A 23,399-nucleotide genomic window follows, 5' to 3' on the forward strand; every position below is an offset into this window, starting at 1 on the left:
GTTGTAATTTTTCACGACGACTTCATTTTACATTTAAATGACTATGGCATTCTGTGATTGAGCTTTCTCATTATTTTATTTGTATTTACATTTAAAATACAAATGACAGAGTGGTGATTGCTAAATGGTGTGACAGTTTATGAGGAAGGTGAATTGATTTATTGCCCTTTTTGACTCTTAATGGAAATGTGGAACTGTTTAGAACTCGTCAAGTTCTGTGATTGGCTTTTGTTTCTTTGCCTGTCTGTCTGTCTGTCTGTCTCTCTCTCTCTCTCTCTGTGTGTGTGTGTGTGTGTGTGTGTGTGTATTTACATATAATCAGTTTGGTGTCAAGGGTCAACAGTGGTTCAAAGTGAACACTATTAGTTTGCATTTTTTTTTTGTCTTAAATTCCTCAAAATAATCACACACATTAACACCTTAACTTTGATAGCACCAATACACACACGCACACACTGTATGTATAACAATTTGGGGTTCTTGGAGTGGGTAATGCTGCAGAGTTTGGTTTTTGAGTACGCAGCTATTTAGTGGGACATTATTATGCTAGTGTTGCTACTTGTGCAACAGGGGCCAGGAGCAGATGAGGTCTGAAATTATTAAACATTTTCTTCGGTGCGGGCATCATTTGAATAATGAGAACTCTTACCTTCAGAGAAGCAGAGAGAATGGGCCTCTTTCATTTAAAACTTATTATTGTTCAGGCCTGACTCTATTCAAATTGAGGTACAACAGAGACTACACTTACATCTATTTCTCTCTTGTTGCTTTTATTCTTTTTGTGCCACTTTTTGTCCTTTCGTTACCTCAAACCTCTGTTATTTCCTCCCATCTCCCCTTTCCTTTTCCTCTTTGCCATTCTTTCTTTAGCTAATCCTTTAAGGCAATATGAGGTGATTAGGGCGGTATATTAAAAAGGAGAAGCCCCCCCCCCCAACCCCCATCCCCTAAAGGCACCTGTCTCCTCTCCTTTCGTTTTTTACTGCGTTATCCCCTGCTCGCTCTCTCTGTCTCATCTTTTAAAGCTTTATAGGGTAAAATAATGAACTTGGTTGAATCAACATCAGAAAAGCATAACATACAGAAAGCTAATCCTGCATATCGTGTACGCACGTGTTTGGTCGCATGGTTTGCCTTGCTGAACTGTAGATTATTATTGCATTACAGTAGATCCTGAGGCCAAATCTTAGAAACACACTCACACACAGATTGCACAGATTGGTGCTCTGATGTGCCATACCTGGTTGCCTGGAAACAGTACACACTGAGAACAGAGGAAGGGAAATAAAACAATTTGATTCCTGTAATTTCAATTTATCATATTTTTTATATCATGTGTTGGATTCATGTGAGTTTTGAGGAATGGGAAGTAGTAAGCTGTGGAGAAGTGTTGCCTCAGAGGAAACTCTTGCAAGTCTTGCAGTTGATTGTGTGCAGAATCTATACACTGCGCTGTGAAAGGAGAGATTCCTCTTGGAGTGATCTTACTTCACCCCGCTGGACTTCTTTTGTCTTTCCAAAACATGTCAGTGTTTTTCACAGTTGGTCCTCTTCTTACAAATTGTCCTTTCTCTGATGTTAAGTCTAACCATTGAAACTCTCCAGTCTCATTTTCATCTCATTTCAAAGTCTTTTGCATTCTAGGGTACAGTCTTGTGTGTTAGTCCCTCATGACACCAGCTCTGTTCTCTTGGTAACTCAAAATAAATTAGCTAAATTTGGCTGTGTATAGCATTTGAAATAGTCTTTTGCAGTAAAGGACAGCAGAAATGGAATGGAATGAAGTTACACTTTAAGCTGCTGCTGCTGCTAAATTTATAGTGAAATACATCATAGCTATAGGTGAAGTTGAGGACAGCGATAAATGGGCTACAGTACCACACAGGTCTTGGGAGATACAGTATAATGGAAATGTTTCATGGCATGGTAAAATCAAGCAGAACTGAATTCCTTATCTCAATGTCTTTGCTTTAGATACTGTTATTTATCCTTGTTTACTTTATCACAAACTGTAGTGCTGAGTACAAATATGTGGATAGGAGATCTGTTGATTTCTAAATTAGAAACCTTATCATACTGAGAGTTTTAGTTTTAAGATCTCTGAACTTGGATGGAAAAAAAAAACACCTGAAAACCATGATAGGGTTGATAGTTTGCTATGTTGTTTTGATACATAAACATGATATGGAGTTGGTGAACTCCTGGTTTCAGCTACTGTATCAATGCCAAAAAGGATGAAAAAAAGGTAAACAAAGCTGAGATCAAATCACCCCAAAGCAATGGAACAAATGGAATTTTTAGATGTTATTTCCATATACAGGATTTGTTTAGTTATCATAATAACCCTTAACTGACCCTTAAATGGATATCAGAAACTGAATAAATGCATTAAAGCTTCTCTCATCTGTGTTGTCTCATCCATGTCTCATTCACCTTGTACAGAGGCTCGGATGTACTCATTCACACACAACTCTGTGAAAGGATCAGTGGTTTAGTAAACTATCTGTGCTTTATTTTGAATATACTACTTTTAAGATTTCTGTAGTTGTGAATCACCTTACCATTCTCATTAACATTGTTTCCTCTGTAAGTGTATGCAGCTGCAGTGCTTTGGGCAATAATTCTAGTTTTGTCCCATGTCTGTCATTGTTAGGGTCCAAGTTATTTTTCATGTTTAGGTTCTAATGATACAAATTGTTTTAATTGTAATATAATCATTGCTTCTAAAACATCTGATTAGACTTACATTAGTTGCATAATTGTAAAACTACATTAAAATTCTTATGCTTTAATTTCAAAATTCTCTTGGACTGGTGGTAATTTTCTTGCTGTGGTGGCACACCACTGCTAAATGACTGACTTAAGTCCTATGTCAACACAATATGATGCAAGCAAAAACACCTGGCACCATAGCCAGCAGTCTCAGTGATATGCTTTGTGCTTTGCTCCAGGAGGTCTTGGCTTCATTTCTGCTCACAGTTCTTTACATTACCCTGAATATCCTGAATATTCTGCTAGAAAAAAAATATTGTCTTTGGCCTTAACGTGAAAATTAATATTGAGAAAGTATTTTATTTTTTAAAGTTAGATCAATGTCACTGTAATTTAGACTCTAAGTCTTACATTGAGTTCTGTGAATTGCTTGCTTTTTCAAATTGTGGGCTGTAATTAAGAGTGATAAATTACCAATTGATAGCTTAGCCTAATGGTTCTGAAATCATCGTTAGCCACAGCACAAATGAGTGAAAGATTAAAAATAAATAAATAAATAAATAAATAAATGAATAAATAAATAAAATCTGCCACAGAAATGTTAATCACACATCAGGTTGATTGGTTGAAAAATGTATATTCCAAGGCTGCGTAATGATCGCTTAAGAGGGGATTTTAACTGCATATAGCATTTAATTGCTGGCCAAAATACTGCATATGTGAACCGGGGGGATTTTCATCATTTTGAACCATTTTGAATTTTTAATGGAGTTCCAATAGCTTTTTTGACCTTCATTTCCTTTACAAAAATGCCTTCCTGATCTCCGTCCAAAACTCACTATTGTGGCATGGCATGTGCTTTCTGAGCTGCTGGCCTAGCCTATAGACTGTTTAGTTGATGGCATGCAGAATATTTTTGTCTACCTTTCAGAATGTTGTTTTGCCATTACAGGAGAATGTCTTCATAGAATGCAGCGTTTAATTGGTTTAGGCTCAAGTAATGTCACAGCAGGGACTATACCAGGGACGTAATTTACAGCCAAGTTACACTTGTGACTCTCTTTGCTTCCAAACTGTTAGTGAGTGTGTGTTCTATATTAGGTACATGAGCGTTTATGGTTGCATAGACATCGCTGTAATTCTGTTTTGACTTTGTGATGTGTACCAATGTTGTTTGCCTGCATGCATATAAATCTGTTTTGCATATAGGTTTCTGTTTGATTTGTTACAAGTGCGCTCTCATGAATATTATTTACGTGTGTGCGCGCACGCCTGATCACTCATCCAGATGATTTTATCCTTGTGTGATTGACTGTGCTGCTTATCTCGGTGTGTGTGTGTGTGTGTTGGCAGCTGGCATCGGGCATCTACAGTTTTGCCTGCTCCCTGTGGAGCCACCACACCGACTGCTTCCTCCAGCAGATCTACGCCAGAGACGAGGCTGCTGCGCTCAGCTCACTGGAGAGGACGCTGCTTTCTCTCAAAGGTAGCAAAACACGTACACAGTCATATACTTGTCTACACACACACTGACGTGCATACAGTTGCACTGGTATATCACAACACACAAACACATGGACAGGTATGCACACATACTGTTCTAGTTGCAACACAGTGTTCAAATGCTTTTGTTCTCACTTGAACAATACAATGCAATACTCAGTTCCACATGAGTGAAATTTGTGTCTGTCCTCTCCTCAGTTCTTCGCAAGTTGACAGTCCATGGATTCCAGGAGCCACAGCAGAATATGGAAGTGATGGTGAGTCTTTAAGGGACAAAAGCTCGTAACTTACTTCAACCACAGGTGGTATAGAAGCACTGAAATTTGAAAAGCCTAATATGTTTCTATTGGTCTTCTGCATTGAGAATGACTCCAGTCACACTGTGGATGGCGGTTATGATTTGAAAGTGCCTTAAGCCTTGTCTCAGTTTTTAGAGTCAGGTCTTCTCTCTGAACTATTTTCCCAGCCCTGAGGGTGTGGAAAGCCAAAATCCATGGAACCGTTAATTCAATTCAGCTTAAATCTCCCCAGCAAAAAAATAATATCAGGGTGTGTCTGTGGAGGGTTTTGGTTCCCTCATGGCTCAGAGTTAATGGAATCATTTACACAAAATGCCTCAGTCCTTTGAACTCGAGCTGCAGATTTTCTCTGCCTCACGTTTTCCCCTGTCATGAGAGAGTGTTTTGTTGAAAGAATGTCAGTCTCTGAGTGTTTTTGAGGGAACCTAGTCTGGTAATGAAGACTGTACAACTGAAATTAAAAAGAAAAAGGAAGGAAGGAAGGAAGAAACAGTCACCGGAGAGTAGTGGGCTTAGAGATATTTTGAAGTGGTTATTTTAAGTATTCATATTTTTTTATGCTACAAATACTATGCCTTGTTATTCATCATTTTCTTTTTCTTTTTTCAATTTTTGGAAAAAAAATTCCAGTAAGCACAAACACTGTCTGAGTTACAATAGGATGTTCCTATATAAAGACTGCATGTTGTTTTTGATTTACCTTGACACATTTGGAGTGCTGTACGTCCTGCAGTCTTCCTCAGTATCACATGATGATACTGACTGTGCTATTTCATGCATAAACCGGCAGGAAAATGTCAAAGTAACATCACGTGACGACTGAGCAGGGTAGATAAGATTACAAAACATGTAGTTTGTTTACAAGATCATCCTAACATAACATCTCAGCTGAGACTAAATAAACCTCTCTAGATTATTGTACAAATTATTTGTTCAGATGTGCCAAATAGACTCAATAGACCTGGCCACAAGAGGGCAACTTATTCTTCTGTATTTAAAGTAAATAAATAAACAAATAAATTAATAAAACCCAACAAAAACCTTATTAGAAAAAAAATGGATTAAACAATGGGGAGAACTCCACAGGGAGGGATCCCCACTCCAGGACAGCCAAGCATGCAGTGGGTACCAAATGTTGGCAGATATAAAATATTGATAACAAAATAGAGTTACATAGAATAAGTGGAATACTAGTGTTTTGAAAACAGGACTTATAAACTAAATACCCTTTATCAGGAACCCAAGCTAATGGAAACTAATGTAGCCTTACTCTGTAAAAAGACTTATTTGCTTCCTAGAATTGTGCAGAGATAAAGCTGGTAAAATGAAAGTGAAAATGATGAGTACCTGGATTCAAACATATCTATATAAGTTGCCTCTAATTGCAGCAAGAAGACCATTCCAAAGAACAGGATTGAAGGAGGCCTGCCTTTGTCTCTTTTACTTGGAGCATATATGGTGCAGTGAATTCTGTTAAGTGGAACAGTGCCAGCACATGCAATGTTTTAGTTAGCAGAAGCATCTTAAAATCATACCTGGCATGAACTGGACTCATAAGAGAGTGGGATAGAATGTAACAGGGGAATAAGCATGTGAACTCAATATAATGGCGGCAAATATTTTTGTTAGGTGAACTCTGGAAAATCAAGGTCACTCGAGTTTGAGTTAGTATCCTACGCAAGGTTTCAGCCGGTCCAATAATCAAAATCTCTTTTGTCAGCATGCAGGAGCAAATATTTTAGGGGCATTTATCATTTGATTCAAATAAGCATGCTGTAGGATTAGGAATTGGGAGTGTTTTTTTTTTTTTTTTTTTTTTAGGTTAATGGGTTATTATATGAAAATGAATGGTGCGTTTGAAAGCATCAAGCCTCAAACACCAGTAAGTACTCAAAACAAGAATGCAATGAGTATGTTATTTTGGACTGCATTGAAAGTTGGGCTCAGCCAGAGTAGTATTGCAGTGAGATTTGAATCAGAAAGGTTGTTTTGCTGACATTGATTTGCTTAACAGAATATGCATCCACAGGTGGCCAACATTGTTTGTAAGCTTTTTTTCTTGGCAGACCCCTTTTTACAGATTTGCCTGTCTAGTCAGTTGCTGTTGCTCTTTGTCTCTTTTCTGTTTTATGTCTTTGTTTGCTTGTTTCTTGGTCTCTTTCTCTTCCTTCCTCCTCCTCTCTCCCATTCTTGTTCTCTCTCTTGCATTATGTCACCAAAGAGGTGGTAAGGACATTAATGATTGATTGATGATTGATGTTTTACCATGGTCGATTATACCACTAATGAGATGGATTTTGACTGGCATGCCGGAGGTTATGTGATTGTAGAAATGTGCACATTAAAAACACATTAGTTCTCAGCTGAAGCTGGTTATTCCAGTTCAATGAGCAGATGTAATGGATCAGAGTTAATATTTCATGTTTAGATGTATATGTTGTTATTTTGTCTGAGAGTCACTATGCCCTACCGGAGCTATTAGCTTTCCTCTGCCATTTTTCACTGATGGTGCATTTGCACAGTGAGAAATACTCTGTCTCTTAATTCCCTCTCCCCACTATTCAGGTCATGCCTATGCCATTTTTTGTTGATAATTTTCACAGCTTATTACTGTATATATAGCAGCAAGTGGTGTAATCTTTGACACACAGCCAATGTGATGGTGTTTTCCCTTATCTCCATGTCTGTGGGCATTGAGTTGAAGTTGCACATAGAGAAACAGATGAGTGACATCATGCGCCATATGGCATCCAACTACTTTCCCCTCTTTCTCTCTCTTTTTCTCTGTCTCACCCACAAACACAAATACAATGCAAGGCATTCATGCACTCACACAAAGAGAATCGTTAATATTTAATCATATACAGTATTTGAATTTATACCCGGATGTATCCAGCTTTCAGCTTTCTGTGACCTGGAACAAATTACAGACTGCAGCATGAAGGAAGTTAATCGCTGTTAATGGGGGCAGGTGAGGTGACTTAGACAAGGATGATGGCATTTAAATTAATGAGCTGCAGTGATTGATTAAGCCTAGATGAACTCTGCTTCTGAATGAGAAATCTCTGATTTACACATTGATTAATCTGATTATTCATCAGACTTAAACTGTAGAATTTGGTGGTCATCTTGCTTCAGCTTTTTTTTTTTTTTTTTTCCCAAAATGATATAGGGAATCCTCACTCAAATCACTTTTTATCATTTACCAGGTCCTTACATTGCTTTGTTCTAAATTGGTAGTTTCTGTACTTGATTGTGATTTTTGATAACAACAACAACCAAAAACCACAACATAGCATGTTTTTCTTTAGGACATTTTTATTTAATCACATTTGATATGATTAATATTGATAAAAATATGTCAGGCCCTTTTTATTTGACATATTGATTGGGTTACCAAGATGTTGATGGCTGTCATCTCCCATCTATCACTTCAAGTGATGGTGGGTATGATCCGGAGTTTTCAATCATCCCACAATAATAATTTTTTTCAGTCTGTTTCATGTTCATAATTTTGCCAGGGACTGAACCTGACAATATAAGTTAACCACCCAGATTAAAACTTTGCAGAGTTGGACTCTCTGAAAAGGAACTGTGATTAACCCCTTACCATTCTGGGAGAAATGTAAGGTCAACAGAATGCAGAAATACACCATTTCAGAAATGGATGGGCATGTCTGCAAAGGGGAGACCCATGGGTGCGCATTCAGATATCTTGTTGTGAGAGCTCAAGGGACCCCTTTGAAAATAGCCATGCTAGTTTTTCCCTTGCCAAAATTTGGCTTAACTTTGGCAAAATATTTGGAGCAATATTTAGTCCATTTGCCTTATTATATGTGCCAGTATCTTCACTGTAGCTTTAAGATTGAGTTCTCTACAGCTTCTGAAAGACAGTAAGTGGGCCGTGCCGGCTGATGGGCTGTCAGAACCTTAAGGGGTTAACATTAAGGAGTAGTCAGCACAGCAGACCTGAACTGCAGTAATGCATTTTGATAATAAACCTGTTGGAGGCTTGTGAATTACAGTGATCTTGCTACAAATAGGCTCATGCTTAGTACCAACAATCTGTTGTTTTTATATACTGTCACCCTTCTCAAGACCTTTAATCCCCAGAATCTTAAAGTATGAGAACAAAATGTCACAGCAAGATAGTTACTTAAACCTCGGAGGAGATCTGACTCCAGTCGGTTAATATTGCAACTGTATATTTTGTTTCTTAATGTGGGATATTCTCCTGAGGCTACAGCACCCAGTGACGCTGGGGGTATAGAAAATGGATGGATGGATATTTTCTTGAAACTGATGTCTTGACCCTGAAAACCTTGTTGTAATGCATCAGAAAGGAGTTTGTTCCTGCTGCATTCCATCCTACTCGATAATATTCCGTAGATATATTAATCAGGCTGGTATACTGAAATTAAACCATGGTTTTGTGATGAATTAAAATGTGTACATGTAGATGGCACATTAAAAAAAAAAAAGTTTTTATGTGTGCCCTATTTTTAGCACTGAAATTATATAAGCTATAGAAAATACTTAGTGTTTTCTAATATTTCTAATAAATGTGCAGCTGTGTTGTTACAAATCAACACATGATACAAATCATAACAATATCAGATTACATTGCCTGTGTGACTGTTTTTGAACGAAATGCGTCAAATGATACAGAAATTAAGACATATACTGAATGATATCAAGGTGCAGGGTGCTTGAAAACCTTGAAAATGCTTGGATTTTAATGTTATGTTTTCAAGGTTTGAAAAATGCTTGAATTTTGGGTAACGTGCTTGTAAATGCTTGAAATTGTTACCATATTTCTGGTCTGACTAAATGGACCACTTATTAAATGGAGAGAAATAAAATAAGTCGGATTAAAAATGACGCCTTCACAGCTCACGCTCTGATGGGTTTCACAAGTGCTGGATTGATTGTCATGTGTCACGCCCCCAACAAGAGGGCAGTGCAGCAGCATGCGACCAACGTGCCGGGAGGTTGCCGTTTTAATGAACGTTGGCTGGGTAATGAAAAGTAGAAACAGTGGATAAAACATGGACCAAATCCACGTGTAGCATGCTGCAAAATATGCAAAAAGAAGCTTCAACTTTTCGCTATGGGAGAGTCAGCACTCTCGAGTCATGAAAAGTAAGTCACAGAGATGACTAGCCCTACATGTGTGATTTGTTGGCCAGTGGTGTAGTCTACGTGATACGCAGGTATACTGCGTATACCCACTAGAAAAGGTCCCGCATTTCCGTATAACCACTTAAAAATGCGCAAAGATACGTATCAGTATGTTTTTTTGACATAACGTTCACTTTCCCGTTCATAAAGTCGCCTTCTCTGTGTTACGAAGCGGCTCTTTTTGACCATTTTTCGGGGGACACTACAGCTGGAGCTAACGTTAACGTTTCAGAAAGGGAGCCTGTGTGTGTGTGTGTGTGTGTGTGTGTGTGCGTGCGCGTGCGCGTGCGTATACCCACTAGAATAAACTAGACTACACCACTGTGGCTAACCATTAGCTGCATGCTAGACCTAAATGTAGAAGCACTATGTGATGTGTCTGAATGGCAGTGTCAGTTAGTGACAATTATTAAGGGCTAAGTTAAGAACAAAGCCTGCGTTTCTCAACAGTAAACTGCAGGAACTTCCCACAACTTAGAATTGAAGCACAGCTGATGTTAGCCCATAAGATGATAGACATAAGAGTAGACACCGCTTGGCTACTGGAGCGCAAGACGTATACCAAAGCAGCAAGCTCTCTCTCTCTCTCTCTCTCTCTCTCTCTCTCTCTCTCTCTCTCTCTCTCTCTCTCTCTCTATTTTTATGCTATCTATCTATGAACCATATTGATACAGTATATTAATAATATATATGAATTATATTGACATATTTATTATTATTATTATTATTATTATTATATAATATTCTTAGATGGTTTTCTTGTTCATTTAATGTAATCTATTTTTTTTTTTTTATCTTATTTTACTTATGCAATTGTTATGTCAATTTTGAATTTTCCCTTAGGGGGATCTGCCTATACCCTACATCTACTGTATAAGGAGAGGGCAGACTAAATACTTCTAGCTGTAGAAGCTGTTTTCTTTTTTCCCTCTGTTTTTTTTTTCTGTTTTTCTGATTTTTAATACTGCATACCTGTATTTCCTGTATGCAGTATTTAAAAAAAACCCAGAAGGATATATATATATACCGGATTTCTCCTTTAATGGTACTGGAAAACCTGAAAAAATTGACCTTGAAAGTCCTTGAAAAGTGCTTGAATTTGACCATGAAAACAGTGTACGAACCCTGAAGGTGTCAGATTGCATGAAAAGACACCAAAACAGAGCTTATTCTTTTACTGGGGCAGTGTGACCACGCACCCCCATCCCACATTTTCTCTTTTCCTGGCTACCCACAGTGTGCTTGTGAAAGAACTAAGAACCATGCATTACCACATCTAGGAGTCCTTAAACATCAGTGTTTCACCTCTAATGAAAAATATACTCAGGATTCATCTTGCTGGTGACAGTTTAATGATGAGGAGATACACTATGGAGTTTGTGTTGAATATTGTATGTGTAATTAATGTATTTATACACATTATGTGGGAGGAGAAGGTCCTTTAAACTTGCCCATAAATTTGAGCGGTGGAGTGATGAAAAGGCATAAACCTGCATTTGCCATTTTTAAATAAATGTAGGCCTCGTGCCTTTTTAACATCCATCATCCTTTGTTTGATGATGTTAAAACTCCACTTAATTTCACTGGTGAAAAAGGGTATGGTTCTGTCCATGGTCTCTGGTGGATAGCAATTCATAACCAGTTACATTAAATAGATTAAAAACACTGGACACTACTTTGCATGCCTATGTACATGATTATGCCTGGTGTCTGTTGACAGGCATTTTGGTGTATTGATGTTAGCATATGCATCATAAGCCAAGCTGAGTTTAAATGCTAATTTAATAAGCCTGTTGCAGATCTGACAAACGTACATTTACAAACACATGGCAAAAACATTTTTTTTCTAAGCACAACCCACTTCTCATGTTGAACTTTTCACCCTACTGCTGATGTACTTGTTTCATGCCCATCATCATGTTTTCATTTTTCTTTAAGTTGTTTTCTCACTATCTCTACCTCTACTCTGCTGTCAATCATGTACTTCTCACTTATACCTCCCAAGCAGTTCTGTGAGTTTGGTTATGACCCTTTCTTCATTGCGATGGATACTTGGCTAAACCTTTGTTGTACCCCCTTCCCTTTTGCATTAGTCCTCTCTAATTTCCTGCTCTTGCTATCTTCAATTATGTGCCTCCTCGTCTTTTGCGTTGTTATGCCTCCATATTGGTTCTCAGGTTTCTGTCTGCATGAATGCAATATCTCAGTAATGCGTTGAGAGAATTTTTTTCTAATTTGGCACAGTTGTCCACTTGAAATTAAGGATGTACTGATTAGATTTTAGTGGTCAAAGGTCAAAGCCACCATGACCTCACAAGTCACATTTCTGGCCATAACTCAGCAAATCATACACTAATTATGTCAACAGTTCACACAAATGTCAAATAAGATAAAATGATCAGGTCTTGACATTTTATACCCGAAAAGTTCAGTTGAAGGTCACCTTCACAGTGACATCTTAACAGCCACTTTTCTGGCCACTATTCTATGCCATGACTCAGCATTCTCACTTCATTTCCTGTCCCTGGATGAGAACTGGGACAGGGGACATCCTGTTCCTCTGGTAGTCCTCCAAAAGCTCATTGGTGGAGTACCAGAGCTCATTCTATTGTTTTCAGACCCTTACCCACTCAGTAAGATAAATAAATAAATAAACAAACAAACAATAATAAAAAAAAAGAGCTTCAGGTGTTTATCATTGGACCGCGTGACAATGCTCTATCAGCCCTCTATTCCTCATACACGTAATACCTTTTATTAAATTCCTTCAAAACTGTTGACTACAAATATTATAAGTGTGGACACACATGGATTTAAACTGCAACTTGCCAGGTTCACGGACGCATAATACTGTGTGGGGGCAGTTCTTAGTTTTTCATGTACCTTGCCTCCCCACCACCCTCTTCTTCTAATATTCACTCTTAACCAAATCCTGTGTTGAACATTGCTCTCCATCCTCTGCTGCCTCCTGTGCTCCTGCTGTGTCTCCTCTCTTTCTTACCTGAACCTTGTCAGGGACCACAGACCTGGTTGGCTGGGCGTGTGATTAATGATGCTGCTGTTGACCTCATGGCTGAACACTAATGCAGCGCTAAACAAACTACATCTCCATCTATCATCTAATTTCCCAAGCTGAGCTCTAACTATACCAAGCTACAGAAAATTGATTGTCTTTCATTCTGTGTAGTTGGCACTTTTATTTATGCTCCTGAGGCAAGTGGTTCCCCCCTCAGCTCCCCACCCCGACACACACACACACACACACACACACACACACAGATAGACACAGTAATTCCTGTAATAATGTTTCTGCCTCTGGCCAACACTGATGAGGAAATCATGAGTGATGCAACTGCAAAGACGTCAAAGAGATTAAAAGCTCTCTCACCCTCTCTCCTCATCTCTTCTTTTCCAGGGCTTTCTAAATGCGGTGTTTGAAAGACTAAAACAGTTCCTGGAATGCTGTGAGTAACTGTCTCTTCCTCTCTTAAGTTGCTGATCCTGTGCTCCTTCTTCCAGTGGTTACCAGTGGACACCCACTTAAAATTTCAAGAGACACAATAGTTTTCATCACCAAAAGTGTAGCTATCTTGATAACAGGCTGAGTTTGATTCATGTGTGGTATAATATTCCTATCATAGCTGCATTTCATGTTTAATTATTTGATTTATTTAGGCTGTTAAATCATGCTGAAACAGTGACAGCCTTCAGGAGAACGTTATCGTTGTCCCAGTGTTTAGCTTACATTTAACCACTGGTTCTTGGGTTTCTCAACCTGTTGAATTTTGGGAATTATTTTTGAAAATGTTTCATTTATTAATATATTTTTAGATTTATTTATTTTTTTCTATGGGCTTTTAGGCCATGCTGTGTGGATGCTGTGCACCTCCACCTGCTTTTGAGCTTAGTTGTGGTTTTCCCTAACACTGACATGGTGAAATGGAAAACTATGGAAAGTTAGCTGAAATATACTCTCTATATATAATATGCCACAATTATAATGAACAAATAAAAACATACATGTATAATATGTTTCACAGTCACACCCTTTCTCTATCAGTGGCTACACCTTGGTTGTGTAACGTGACTTTATCCAAAGAGCGCTGTCACAACACCATCCAGTGAGTGAGGGGCAAGTCTCAGACAGGTACCATGAGCTGCCACAGCAGCAGAGGGAGGCAAAATATCATTGGAGATATCAGCCACAAATATCACTTTCAATATGTACTCTGCTGACGGCAGAGTAGACAGGGTCAGGGTTTTGTTGGTATTTTGGGGCTGGCAGATAGCAGAACGGGGAGGCAGCTCACAGGCGAACGAGGGAGAAATATCAGCTCTGTGCAAGCCTGATAAGGTCAACCAAATAAGCTGGCGTTTTTGGGTCTGGTCTCTGTTGTCCATTCAGATGTTTATACACACACACACACACACACACACACACACACACACACACACACACACACACACACACACACACACACACACACATGCCAGTCCACCCCAATTCACTGGGTCTCAAAGCTCTCCACAGGTCTGATTGAAAGGTAAGGTTCCTTAAGGTGCCTGTCAGCCCTGTCTACGGCCTCAGTCATTTTGATGACTTTACACAACATGGGAGAGTAGGAAGTAGGGGACAATTTCTTAAGCAAGTCAGCCTTTTTCCAGTGATTACCGGAAGAAGCATGTTTCAATACAAATGAAGCAAATTATGACCCTGGCTCTTCATAAACTATTGGAAGCATGCCAGGGACTGTAATTGTCTCTGTTGGTTTCATCAAGGAAGTAAACCATATGAGACATCTTTATTGGCCATAGTATCGTCAGTGGTTTTATGGAGCCAAAATTTACATTGCAGGGAGTGAGGGAGTAACTTAATGTCCAAAACAGTGTCATGGTCCTTTGGGACACTGACAAGGCAGGAGGGGTGGGTTGGCTCTTGATTTCCTACTCTTAAAGGAAGAAAGTAAGTTTGTTGCAGTAAATTAGGTTGAATCAGTAGTTCATATCCACAGTGGAGAAGAACGTGTTTTCAGGAAATCTATTACATGCATTTTTTCCCTATTTTTATACTATTTCTTAAGCTGTCAGTCTCACTCATTCATGCTTTGGTTTCTTTAAAGCCTTTTCTCTGTGCTCCATTACACTTGTATTACTCAGCCAAGATCAGGTGCCACTTAAGATAATTTCCTGTCCAATTTCCCACAGCAGTCAGGTCTGCTGGAGAGGCCTCCTCCATATGTATTGTGACACATTTTTGGTGCAGTCGCTTCATATGCGGGCTTCATGCCACATACTGTACACTGATACACTCTCAGGCTCAATGCTTCAGGAAAGGAATAGTTCAGGGTTTCTGTATATTGTGTTGTAGGCCTGTCAGAGCCGGTCACCCTGAAACAATGCTGGCATGCTATTCATATGGTCTTGGACAAATGAAAATTAAACAGTTTATTCTAATGATTTACAGTCCAACACATCAGCTCCATTGAGGCATGGTTATTTATATGGGGTTATGCACATTTTGGGTTTAATTTTCTATTAGTAAAGCAGCTGAATTAAAGTCCTTTGAATATAAATATGTAAAGGCAAAACGGCTTCAGAGTATTCTTCACAGTTATTGAATGAATTGTCTAGTTATATGACAAAAATTCTAGATGTGTGCTACTCAGGCTGCACTTTAAGGACCAGTTTCTTGACGAGGGGAACCCATATCTGACTAAAAGTTGCTTTTAATTGGATTAAGGATAATATGCTTTCCGGATGGTGAATTGAAATACGTTAACTTATCCAAATTTCAGAAGACATATTAGCACTATATCAAAGCTAAATCAAAGTTAAAATTTAACCTCAAAGAAAGAAGGTTGATTTCAGATTGATGGTGTTGGGAGTTAGTGTCTATCCCTTGTTTTTTTTTTTTTTTTACACGTACAACTCCACACAATTATGCTTTTTGTAGAATCACTCCAATTTTATCGTAAACATCTTTCGCCCAGCTCTGAGTGTGCTCATCAATACAGAATGACACAGGTTTTGAAATTAAAAATTATAATCTGCAACTTAGTAATGAATATGCATTACATTAATTTTTACCTGATTATTATGTGGAACCCCGTGTCTAGATAGAACACCCAAACAGTGCCTGCTCATCACCAATGTGTGTCTCACAGATTATCATTTTTTGTTTGTTTTATTTTACTCAACTGCTCCATAGTCCCCATCTGAAGTTAAAGTGTATTAGAGAAAGCCATCCAATAAATTGCGATGAATTATACTGAATTAAGTCCTCCTGTCCTAAACATTTATTTTAAACCTTGTTGAGGAAACCAGCCCCAGAGGTTTTGATTATTATCCTGGTCATTTTGCTTAATATTGAGATCATGATTGTTGATCTTGATTATTTATCTTCAAAAATGAAATCACATATTTTATTATCAAGTGGAATGCTGTTTTTAAATGACAGTGTTGTATGGTTGTTGCGTGCTGCAGGTCGGCAGGTTGGTCCAGACAGCACATGCAGAGAGAAGCTGGAGAAGACGATCATACTGTACACTAAAGTGGTGAGTTTTACATGTGTGGATAAGTAAGTCATTGGTGAGACATCAATACATACAAACAATTTTCTGACCAATGACCTAAGAACATCAAGCAAAGATTTTGCAGATTTGACATTTAAGGCATTACAGACCAAATATGGCCTCTTTGAATCTGCCTTTCTCTTTTTTGTTTTAACCTGTTTCTTTCCTACTGTCTTTCCATTATTTTTCTCTCTTCCCATTCCTGTAGTTGTTGGACTTCCTGGAGTACCATCCATGTGCATTTATCCCCCTAATTCAGCGTTCCCTGGAGTTTGCTGTCAGCTATGTATTCACACCCGCTGGGGAGGGAGTGACCTTTGAACGCTTCATTGTCCAGTGCATGAACCTCATCAAGATGATTGTGAAGAACGATGCCTACAAACCTGCCAAAAACATAGATGGTACGAAGTGAGGGTTAAGTGAAGGAAAGAACAAAGTGATGGAAGACGGAAGTGAAAGAAATGGAAGACAACAGGAGAACAAGCTGTAGACAATGAGAGGAGTTAACTATTTAGATAAAGACTAGAGAATCAAATCTTTGATATTGTATAACTCCATCAGACCTTGACAGCAAAAGTGTTTTGGCTCTGTCACAATGTCTCTAGAAGTAGACAGCTGCAGTACCGTCGGTGTCACCTCTCCTCATCATTGCTCTCTTTTTTTTTTTTCTCAAGTCATCAGAGATGTGGAGTGCTTCATTAACAGTGCAGCACAGCATTCATTCTTTGTTCTGCCAGCAAGCAGGTTCTTTGTTGTACCTCAGTGAAGGTCTTTTTCCTAAGCAATCGTTAGAAGAGGAAGAAAGAGCTATTTCCTGGGGCTCTTGTGCTAATGCCTTGGATTCTTTCCGCCGTGGTAGAGCCTGCTCAGAGTTCAGAGTTGAATCTGCCTTTAAGTTTGCATTAGTTTTCTTTTTCAAGTACACTAGTCTTTTGAGTGCAGGGTTATTTAGCTAAGGAGAAAGCTCAGTCTTGACTCAGAGCGCATTGTAGAGCAGCTGTCTGCAGAGCCATGCCGTCGGTGAGGCAGGCCCATAGCATTGTATAAGTAATGACACAGGTGAGTGAAAAGCCGCAGGTGAAGTGGAGGAAACCGTTTGCAAACAGTTGGATGTAGTATTGATTAGGGCTTAAGTGTTTTTTTGTTCAGAATTTAGTTCCCTATGAAGATATTGTTCCTTAGTTTTCTTATTAATTGTATCATGGAAATAGTATGCCAAAGACTGTTTATTTCTTTCCTGAAACGATTTCTATCTTTCTTTTGCCTCTAATATATGCATCCTTCCAGTAGCCATACTTGAGCATACAAAATTACATTGGTGCAGATTGTAGAATACATTTAGTAGTCACTGTGGAAGACAGATTGGTGGTAAATGGAAATATGTGACAGTATGTCTGTCTGTCTTTCTTTGGGTCTTTCTTTCCCTCCCTTTCCCTTTCTTTTCCCTTTTTTATCCGTCCCTCAGACAGTAAACCAGAGAGTTTGGAGGCTCATAGGATCAAGACAGCATTTTTCACACACCCCACTCTCACAGAGATTGGACGCCGTCTTGTCTCACACTACTTCCTCCTCACAGAGGAAGAGCTGGCGATGTGGGAAGAAGACCCTGAGAGCTTTGGTATGTGCATAGACAGACACCAAAAGAAAACACACACACACACACGTACAGAAGTTGACATTCATTTCAGACAAGATGTGCAGTGTTAATGTTGAACATTCTCAGCCATAAGCTGCGTGTTTCCAAAAAGACACATTTTTTTTTTATCTCCCTATCAACACTAACAACTGACAGTGTTTGCTAACTTCAAAGTTCTTACTGCCTTGATTCTGTTGTTAACAGCCCTTATTCATCTCAATGGTTTAGGTGTGGCAGCCCGTCTGACATTTTTTGATTATCTTTCTATCTTCTTAACACATTTATTAATCTCTTATACTAACAACCCACGCCCTGAAAAATGAAGTGAAATCATAATCAGTCAGTGTATTTTTTTAGATGCAGTATACCCTGGTCAATTGGTCTGCTTTTAATCTCAGTACAGATCTCTTTATCCTATTTTATTTCACTCCTCTACCTCCCTCTTGTATTGCCTAAGATTTTATGCAATCACATGGGAGCTATATAGCTGATAAAGGGCAGTCAGATATCGACACTGTGGATCTTAACTCGCTCTGGAAGACCTGCTTTGTCACATACACAAGCATTTATTATAGATTTTATAGCAAATACAGTTATTTTATACCTTGTTTTGTACACTGCCGAAGTGTTTTACAAAAAGAGTTTTTAAGTGCCATGTACAATACAATCATCTTGGAGTGTCACAGGGCTGTGTAATGTAAGATGCATGCACCTGCAGACACATTGGCTTTTATTTCAGCATGCTCATTACAGCATGCTGGCACAGAAGTGTAGATTAGTTGCTTTTGTGTATTGCTGAAGTATAATGCCAGAAGGCAGATTTTAAGCAGCATGTATAATACAATCATCTTGAGGAGCAATTGGATAATTCAGTGAAGCTCTCTTCTCTTCTCTTCTCTTCTCTTCTCTTCTCTTCTCTTCTCTTCTCTTCTCTTCTCTTCTCTTCTCTTCTCTTCTCTTCTCAATTGTTTTTTTTTTTTTAACTCATTTCATCTTATATTGTTGCCTTCTCAACAGCTGTTGAAGAAACAGGTGGTGACTCATGGAAATACAGTCTGCGGGTGAGTAAACACACAATTTCACACACACATGCCTGCGCACATGCAATAATAAAAGATCATGTGTGTGTATATTGTCTGGCTACACAAACAAACAAACAAACAAAGACATTCTATGAATTTGACCGAGTCCACTGCAGTCCACCTTCCCTTTGTTTGACCACACGTCTAACACATCTCATGCAGTTTATGAGGCCAAAACTGAAGCAGCACATGAGGCATACCTTGTCTTCATTTATGCACATGCACATTTTAGAGTATGTGTAATACAGCTTTTCATTGATACAGATACAGGATTTCTCTAAATGGGAAATCACATGTGTAGTACCTCCGTGATCTATAAAGGGTCTGAGTTGTGCAGAGGCTGCCCAGAGTCCCTGTGTGATGTATGGTCTTAGCACAACAGCCCTGTTCTCAGTTGCCTGGTCGCATCTGTCACTATCACAACAGGGATAATAAATCCCTAACCCACCCAAAACATAGTGGCCAATACACCCTGGTAAACCTAGCTTGATAGCATTTGTGAAAAATGAGAAGAGAAATGTGTCTTTAGTTTTGAAGAAATTATGTCTGTCCTCACATTGAAGCTTAATGTTCTGTATTAATGTTTAGAACCTTTTAGAGTCTTTTAGAGTTTAATACTAAAATCCACCCATAAAAACAAAAACTACCCACGTAGTTGAAATGATTTTGAAGCCTGACACGTTTGTGAACATGAACAATAGATCTGAGACTGTAGATCTCAAGAGCCATAATTTAGTGATTTTAGTGAGTTTATTCAGTAGAACATTTTCCTTTTTGTTTACATACCACCTCTGCAGGAGATTGTGAACAGACAATCACCAAAACTAGTGGCCCACGGGACCCATTTTCAGCACCCCCTTGCCTCCATTATGAAACCAGTTTGAAGAGAACAAAAACTTGCACATCTGCAATCAAGGAAAAAATGAGGGAAAAGTGGTGTTTTTGTTGTTTGTTCTAGATATTACATTTCAAGAAGCAATTTTGCTTGTGTGCCATTATCAGTATGCAGAACCGGCAAAGAAGCCTAAATAGCACCGGTGACAGTAGATCCCCAGGGCAGGTAATTATGGATGGAAATTTCCATTCAGTGAATAGAGAAAATGTTCTACCAAAGTGATATATTGGTTTAATCTACTATGTAATGATCTGTGACATCATCAAGAGCCACTTTCTTGAAGTACTCCATGTAGGAGAGACTTTATGCACTCATTGAATGATTTTGTATAGATGATATGAAAGCCTTACATATCAGTTGATCAAAAATTTGTCTGAATTTGCCTTCACAGGGATATTATGGACGTCATGTTTTAATGTTGTAGCCTATAGTACACATTAGGGATGGGCGATATGTTATCGTTTGCGATATATCGTCAAAAAAATTCCCCACGGTAAGAATATGTCATCTCGCGATAATAACGATAAACTCCTGTTGATGACGTAATTACGTGCGCAACGCACTCGCCGCTGGCAGCCGGCAGCTCACACGTGTAGCCAGTGTTGCCAACTTGGCGACTTTCTCGCTAAATTTGGCGACTTTCCAACTCCCCATGGCAACTTTTTTTGTCAAAAGCGACTAGCGACAAATCTAGCGACTTTTCCTGGTGTTACTGGAGACTTCTTGTATTTTGGAAACTGACATGAAAGCATGTATCGTTCCTCTGCAGTTCCTGTCAGAGCCCGTCTACGATATATTATATCGTATATATATATGGATATATATATATTAGAGATTCTCTGTTCCTGTTCTCAGTGAGCAGCGGGTGCTGCCGCGAGCCCCTCCCCCGCCCCAAAGTCCTCACAGGTGGTCACAGCCTCGAGCCGCGCGCGGCAGTCGCAGGCAGCTGCAGTCAGGAGAGGAGCAGAGAGGAGACCCACCACTCCGCGGCCAGGCAGCAGATGAATCGCGCATGCGCAAAGCCGCTGTTGGTCCCGCCCTTCCCGTAAATTTGTAGTTCTAAAACATATTTAGGATGTTTTTTACTCACTTTTTGTCTCTCCCACGACGTTATTCCTCTCCTACAGCGTCCATTACAATCACGTGCAAATTGCCAATTATGCAAATTAGGCGATGACGTCATTTGGCGACTTCTAGCGACTTTTAGGACAGCCAATAGTTACTTTCCTTACTGAGGAGTTGGCAACACTGCGTGTAGCACAATAACAAGCATGGCGGAAGGCGGGGCTGATAGCGAAGAGCTCGTTGCTAAACGAGGCTCCAGCTCGATTATCTGGAACTGGTTTGGCTACAGTAAGTCTGACGTGGAGCAAACATCTGTCATATGCAAAGTTTGCAAAAAAGCGGTGATTACAAAGGATGCAGTACAGGTGTACTACTTAAACTTAATTGGTATAGTTTAGTAGCGTATTTGACTAAAGTAAGTATTATTTTTGAGCAGTATTTGTGGGGTTCTCAAGACTGAATGTGGTGATAGATTTGTAGTCAAAAAGATGGAGTTGAATTGTTTTATATTTTTTATCGTCACTTTTATCGTTATCGCAATAAATGCCAGAAATTATCGTGATAAAATTTTTAGTCCATATCGCCCATCACTAGTACACATGTAGATTTGCATATGTAACTTTTACTTTAGTCATTCACATTCACTACTTTCCCCTAACGTTTCACCCAAGACACTAACTTTATTGTCTAACCTGAACGCTTAAATTTCAACTCAACATCATGTTTGAATGTAGTGTCAAGAACGGCCAAATTCATTCATTTTCTAAGCCACTTATCCTAATTAATGTCACGGGGTGCTGGAGCCTGTCCCAATGCTCATTGGACAGAAGGTAGGGAAACACCCTGGACACCCTGGACAGGTTGCCAGGTCACTGCAGGGCAGACACATGGACAGACAGACACATTCATGCCCAATTTATCACCTAGGGGCCATTTAGTATTTGCAGTTCACCTGACTTTGGACCATGGGAGGAATCGGGTATGCCCGGCAAAAACCCATGCAGACACAAGGAGAACTTTATAACTCTGCACCTTTCTGTGTAGAGTTTGCAAATACCTGGCTGGCCTGCTAGGAATTGAACCTGGGACCTTCTTTTTGTGAGGTGACAGTGCTAACTACTGTGCCACTGTACCACCTGTAACCTTAATTAACAAATTTGTCTTTTCAGTGTGTTAATAAAAATGTCAATTACGTGATGCACACCTTCTCCTCCTAATGCCCTGTAGACAAATTCAAATGAACTTGAAGAAGCAGCCGAAGACGATGACTGTAAAGGCAGCCACAGACACTGCCAAATAAGTCATCTGAGAAATTAACTCAAGAAGAAAAAAGCACAAACTGGCAAGACATGACAGCTGTAATATTTCACCTATTAAAGTTAATGTTAAACCACTGACACCGAAGATTGCAGTGTTGCAATAGATTGGACATATTTGTTGACCTTCAATACAAACCGCCCTGTGCAAAACAAAACAAAACACAACAAAACAAAACACAAAAGAATGTATGAAACTGTGCAAAATCATACCAGTTACTTTAAATAGACTTTCTAATATGAGATTTCAGCAGTAAAAAATGCCAAATGACACATTGCAGTGGAGTTGCTACTATACTAATTATGGCTTATAAAGTGTTCTTATTTCATGAAATATTATTTTATGTGCAACTGACAGGGCGTTTTCAGTGCAGCACTATAAAATAGTTGGTGTTCTCCAGGGCTTTAGAGCTGGTCTCTGGCTGTAACTGTTTAGTCAGTAGTGTCTTATCTTTGACCATTGTGTGTTTTTTTTACTCCCTTTATAATCTCCTCCACAATTAAATTGTCTGTTTTTCATTTTGTGTCTGCCCCCACTTTCTGTTGCTCTTCCCCTTTCCTTAATCATCTGTCTCTTTGTGTTAAGCCCCACTCTACTCACTTTCATCACTTGGCTTCAGATGACAAACTTCTGCTCTGCTGTTTTGTTTGAAGTACAGAAGGGTGTTTATTCATTGGGCCTCCCAAGTTCATGCTCTGAAGTGCCTGCTCGTTTAAAGCACACTCCAGCAGAACTCCAAAGCTTAAATCAGATTTTTTTTTTTTTTTTTAAGAATTATTCTGGACTTCTGCTTGTGTTCTTTTCTGCCTTTTCTTTTTCTGCTGAATCCCACAGTGTGACTGGAGTTCACAATGTGAATATTACTACAACTTGCTGCAATACTAACCAATACAATTTCACTGACTTTTTCTCTTCACTGGTGCAGTGTTCGGTGTGAACAGCAAAATTCCAGAACACATACAATTTGAAAAATGCTTGAAAATGTTACGCAAAATATAATAAAAATTTGGGTGGAGAGCACAAAATCAGTTAACTTGAGCGTGACACTTTTCTTTGGTGTTAATTTTACTAAAACCTGAGAAAAATCTGAAAGACCTTAGGCTGTGGCACACGTACATCAAGAACCATTGGTTTGAT

At 39.0% G+C, this 23,399-nt stretch overlaps 1 protein-coding gene across 1 annotated transcript in view; it reads left to right on the top strand.

Moving 5' to 3' along the window:
- Positions 1–23,399, top strand: part of ipo11 (importin 11) — a 172,428-nt gene that overhangs the window by 29,049 nt on the left and 119,980 nt on the right. The window contains exons 6-12 of the mRNA XM_030060129.1: positions 4,066–4,198; positions 4,414–4,472; positions 13,111–13,159; positions 16,179–16,249; positions 16,476–16,668; positions 17,733–17,885; positions 18,921–18,964. Coding sequence (XP_029915989.1) covers positions 4,066–4,198; positions 4,414–4,472; positions 13,111–13,159; positions 16,179–16,249; positions 16,476–16,668; positions 17,733–17,885; positions 18,921–18,964 — 702 coding nt within the window. The remainder of the gene's footprint in view (positions 1–4,065; positions 4,199–4,413; positions 4,473–13,110; positions 13,160–16,178; positions 16,250–16,475; positions 16,669–17,732; positions 17,886–18,920; positions 18,965–23,399) is intronic.

Source organism: Myripristis murdjan, chromosome 9 (assembly GCF_902150065.1).
Source record: "Myripristis murdjan chromosome 9, fMyrMur1.1, whole genome shotgun sequence".
NCBI lineage: Eukaryota > Metazoa > Chordata > Actinopteri > Holocentriformes > Holocentridae > Myripristis > Myripristis murdjan.